The 5,000-nt window shown below is 39.0% G+C and overlaps 1 protein-coding gene across 1 annotated transcript in view; it reads left to right on the top strand.

Moving 5' to 3' along the window:
• Nucleotides 1–295, top strand: part of LOC139391103 (adipogenesis regulatory factor) — a 2,053-nt gene extending 1,758 nt beyond the window's left edge. The window contains exon 3 of the mRNA XM_071138623.1: nt 21–295. Coding sequence (XP_070994724.1) covers nt 21–124 — 104 coding nt within the window. The 3' untranslated portion in view covers nt 125–295. The remainder of the gene's footprint in view (nt 1–20) is intronic.
• Nucleotides 296–5,000: the final 4,705 nt, after the last annotated feature.

Genomic DNA, 5,000 nt, shown 5'->3' with positions numbered 1-5,000 from the left:
CTCTCTCTCTCTCTCTCTAGCGGCCACAGAGGCCAGCCGACAGACACATGCGGTCATTGGAACGGCAGCAGACAAGGCAACCGACACCATCAAGGAGTTTGGACAGAAGCTGGGGACTAAATAATCCCTCCAGCCTTTCCTTTACAGAGGGAAATCTTCATAAGTGGCACCCTATCCTGGCACCCTATCCTGGCACCCTATCCTGCACTACCTGTTGAAAGTAGTGCAGTACTAAGGGAATAGTGTGCTATTTAATACAAATCCTTACGCCAGAAGAAAATAGAAAAAAATAAAATAGTACGTTCCACACTGAAAGATGTTCTTGAAATTGTTTCCCAACGGCTTCTTTTCCACAATTTGACGCTTTCTTTTTGTTTTCCTAGTGTTTCATTATATCTGATTATTTTTTTACCAAAGATAATAAAGACATGAGTTCTCTTGAATCAGAGATATTCACCTTTCACAGGAACCTCACACAAAGACTAGCTACTGTACCTGTATGAACAGAGCTACCATAGCAAGGGTATCTACAGCAACACATACTGTACGCTACCATAGCAACAGGGGACAGAGCCTACAGAGAGAGAGACATTTTGTTGTGTTACAGCATTCAGTTTTTAAATTTGATTAAATTTAGATTTTGTGTCACAATAAAAACACAACACCCCATAATGTCAACATGGAATTATGTTTTTTTTTTTTAAACAATTTTTACAAATTCATTAAAAATGTAAAAGCTGAAATGTCTTGGGTCAATTAGTATTCAACCCCTTTGTTATGGCCTAAATATGTTCAGGTGTAAAAATGTACTTAACAAGTCACATAATAAGTTGCATGGACTTACTCTGTGTGCAATAATAGTGTTTAACATGATTTTTGAATGACTACCTCATCTCTGTACCCCACACGATCTGTAATGTCCCTCAGTCGAGCAGTGAATTTCAAACACAGATTCAACCACAAAGACCAGGGAGGTTTTCCAATGCCTCTCAGAGAAGGACACCTATTGGTCGATGCGTAAACATAAAAAAGCAGACATTGAATACCCTTTGAGTATGGTGAAGTTATAAATGACACTTTGGATGCTGCATCAATACACCCAGATACAGGCATCCTTCCTAACTCAGTTACCGGAGAGGAAGGAAACCACTCGGGGAAGGGTGACCTTTAAAACAGTTACAGAGTTTAATGGCTGTGATAGGAGAAAACAATATGGTAGTTACTCCACAATATTAACCTAAATGACAGAGTGAAATAAAGGAAGTCTGTACAGAATAAAAAAATATTCCTAAACATGCCTCCTGCTTGTAAGAAGACACTAAAGTAAAACTGCAAAACATTTTACAAAAAAAATTAACTTCCATGTCCTGAATACAAAGCATTATGTTTGGGGCAAACACAACACATCACTGAGTACCACTCTCCATATTTTCAAGCCTGGTGGTGGCTGCATCATGTTATGGGTATGCTTGTCATTGGCAAGGACTAGAGAGATGTTTTAGGACAAAAATGTATGGAATAGAGCTAAGCACAGGCATTTAATTTTCAATACATTTTCAAAAATTTCTAAAAACATTTTTTCACTTTTTCATTATGGGATATCGTGTGTAAATAGGTGAGAAAAAAATATATTTAATCTATTTTGAATTCCGGCTGTAACACAAAAGAAAATGTAGAATAAGTCAAGGGGTATGAATACTTTCTGAAGGCACTGTATCTCACTACATTAAACACTTCACTTAATGCATGTATCATGCAAATAAACTGTTGACATTATCAACAATTCAGAAAGGGACATACAGTGATATTTATATATATATATATATATATATAAAATTATCTGTATGCTAAGTGTGTTTAATAGATGCACACTCATCACAATCTTCACCATCATAACTATCAGCACATCATCACTATCATCACCATCATAACTATCAGCACTAACTTCACTATCATAACTATCAGCACTATAAGCACTATCATCACTATCATCACTATCATAACTATCAGCACTATCAGCACTATCATAACTATCAGCACTATCTTCACTATCATCACTACCAGTACTATCATAACTATCATAACTATCATCACTATCAGCAATGCCAGCACTATCAAACTATCATAACTATCATCACTATCAGCACTATCATCACTATCATAACTATCAGCACTATCATCACTATCATCACTACCAGCACTATCAGCGCTATCAGCACTATCATCACTATCATCACTATCAGCACTATCAGCACTATCAGCACTATCATAACTATCATAACTATCAGCACTATCAGTACTATCATCACTACCAGCACTATCATAACTATCATAACTATCAGCACTATCAGCACTATCATCACTATCATCACTATCATCACTATCATAACTATCATCACTATCATCACTATCATAACTATCATCACTATCATCACTATCATCACTATCATAACTATAATCACTATCATCACTATCATCACTACCAGCACTATCATCACTATCATAACTATCATCACTATCATCACTATCATAACTATAATCACTATCATCACTATCATAACTATCATCACTATCATCACTATCATAACTATCAGCACTATCATCACTATCATCACTACCAGCACTATCAAAACTATCAGCACTATCAGCACTATCTTCACTATCATAACTATCACCACTATCATCACTATCATCACTACCAGCACTATCAGCACTATCAGCACTATCATCACTATCAGCACTATCAGCACTATCATAACTATCATCACTATCATAACTATCAGCGCTATCATCACTACCAGCACTATCATAACTAACAGAACTATCATCACTATCATCACTACCAGCACTATCATAACTATCAGCACCTTCATCACTATCATCACTACCAGCACTATCATAACTATCAGCACCTTCATCACTATCATCACTATTATAACTAGCATCACTATCATAACAATCAGCACTACCAGCACTATCAGCACTATCATCACTATCATAACTATCATCACTATCATAACTATCATAACTATCATCACTATCATCACTATGTTGACTGTATTTTGGGCATCAGACTCCTGATGAGCATTTTATCTGAGTTGTTTACTTCAGCGCTCCTCACACACACACACACACACACCTCCCTCCTATCACAGCGCCGGTTGCTAAGCAACAGAATTCAGAGAGCTGTGAGGCAGCCAGGGATTGGCTGAGGCCTTGGAAAGTGATATAGTGAGGATTTTGACTGTGCCAACATTGGAACACGGTGTTCCGGCCAAGCTTGCGCCTCCAAAGAAACGCTGCTGCCGCTGCCTACACAATGTATTGATGCCTGTAACAATGAAAAAGCTTGGCTTAGTTCTTATTGGTAAACCTTAGCTTGTTTAAAATGTGCACACTTCCAGAAAGAAAATACCAGAGGATGCTGGCAGGAACAATAAAAAATAAATAAAAATGCTGCCTTTGCAATTTATTGATACCTGTAACAATATGAAAGCTTGGCTTAGTTCTTATCGGTAAAGCTTAGACTAATTTATCAAGATGATCTCGGCTCCTGGACTCCTAGTCCGCACATTTCAAGGCTGCATTGAGACAATGACTTATCAGTGACCCAAGCCCTGCCATTGTGTCACCGAGTTGTCGTAGTGCTGCGGCATATGTACATTGTCCCAGGGACGTTGGCAGTCATAACGTAAGTAACCTAAAGTGTGTCCCTCTAACCAACCCCCCCCCCCCCCCCCCTTCCCCGAATCCTACAGCTATTGCATGCTGTAATCATGAGCCTATGAGCCAGAGTTATGCTGTTAGCACTGAGGTGATGTGCCCTGGTAGGAAGTCTGTCCACTGTGTGATGCTCACCCTGCACTATCGGCTCAAATATAAATAAATATCCCCGTCATGTCTACTGCTGATAAACCGCTCAGTGAAACAATCACAACAATCAAGCATCCAAGAAAAGTGTTAAAAATAGCCCCGCGTTAACATGTGTAGCCTAGGATACGAGGTTCATGAAGCTAATAAATTGCTAGTAACAGATGACATTCATATTCTGACAATCTGAAACTCACTTAGATCATACCTTTGATGATACAGTGGTAGCAAGACATGGTCTCAACATCTACAGGAGAGACAGGATTGTGTGGGTGTTGCTGTGTATATTCCTGTGAAGCTTACAGACGATCTAATGTTAAATACTGTTGAAGTAATATGGCTACAGGTTCATCTGCCTCACCTAAAGCCCATTCTGGTGGGAAGCTGCTATAGACCACCAAGTGCTAACAGTCAGTATCTGGATAATGTTAAATACTGTTGAAGTAATATGGCTACAGGTTCATCTGCTTCACCTAAAGCCCATTCTGGTGGGAAGCTGCTATAGACAGTCAGTATCTGGATAACATGTGTAAAATGCTTGATAGTGTATGTGATATCAACAAAGAGGTATATTCTCTGGGTGACCTAAATATTGACGGACTTTCATCAAGCTGCCCCACTCAAGAAAAAGCTTCAAACTGTAACTAGTGGCTCCAATCTGGTTCAGGTTATCAGTCAACCTACCAGGGTATTTACAAACAGTACAGGAATTAAATAATCAACATGTATTGATCACATCTTTACTAATGCTGCAGAAATCTGCTCTAAAGCCGTATCCAAATCCATTGGATGTTTGTATGCATCTCCACACACGGAGACGCTTATAAAACTCTCCCTCACCCTCCATTTGGCAAATCTGACCATAATTCTATTCTCCTGATTCCTGCTTACAAGCAAAAACTAAAGCAGGAAGTACCAGTGACTCGCTCAATACAGAAGTGGTCAGATGACATGGATGCTACGCTACAGGACTGTTTTGCTAGCACAGACTGGAATATGTTCCGGGATTCATCCAATGGCATTAAGGAGTATACCAACTCAGTCATCGGCTTCATCAATAAGTGCATCGATGATGTCATCCCCACAGTGAACGTACGTACAAATCCCAACCAGAAACCATGGAGTACAGG

Source organism: Oncorhynchus clarkii, chromosome 31, assembly GCF_045791955.1.
Source record: "Oncorhynchus clarkii lewisi isolate Uvic-CL-2024 chromosome 31, UVic_Ocla_1.0, whole genome shotgun sequence".
Taxonomy (NCBI): Eukaryota; Metazoa; Chordata; class Actinopteri; order Salmoniformes; family Salmonidae; genus Oncorhynchus; species Oncorhynchus clarkii.
Note: the sequence above shows the minus strand (reverse complement) of the source record. Positions and strands in the feature narration are given on the sequence as shown.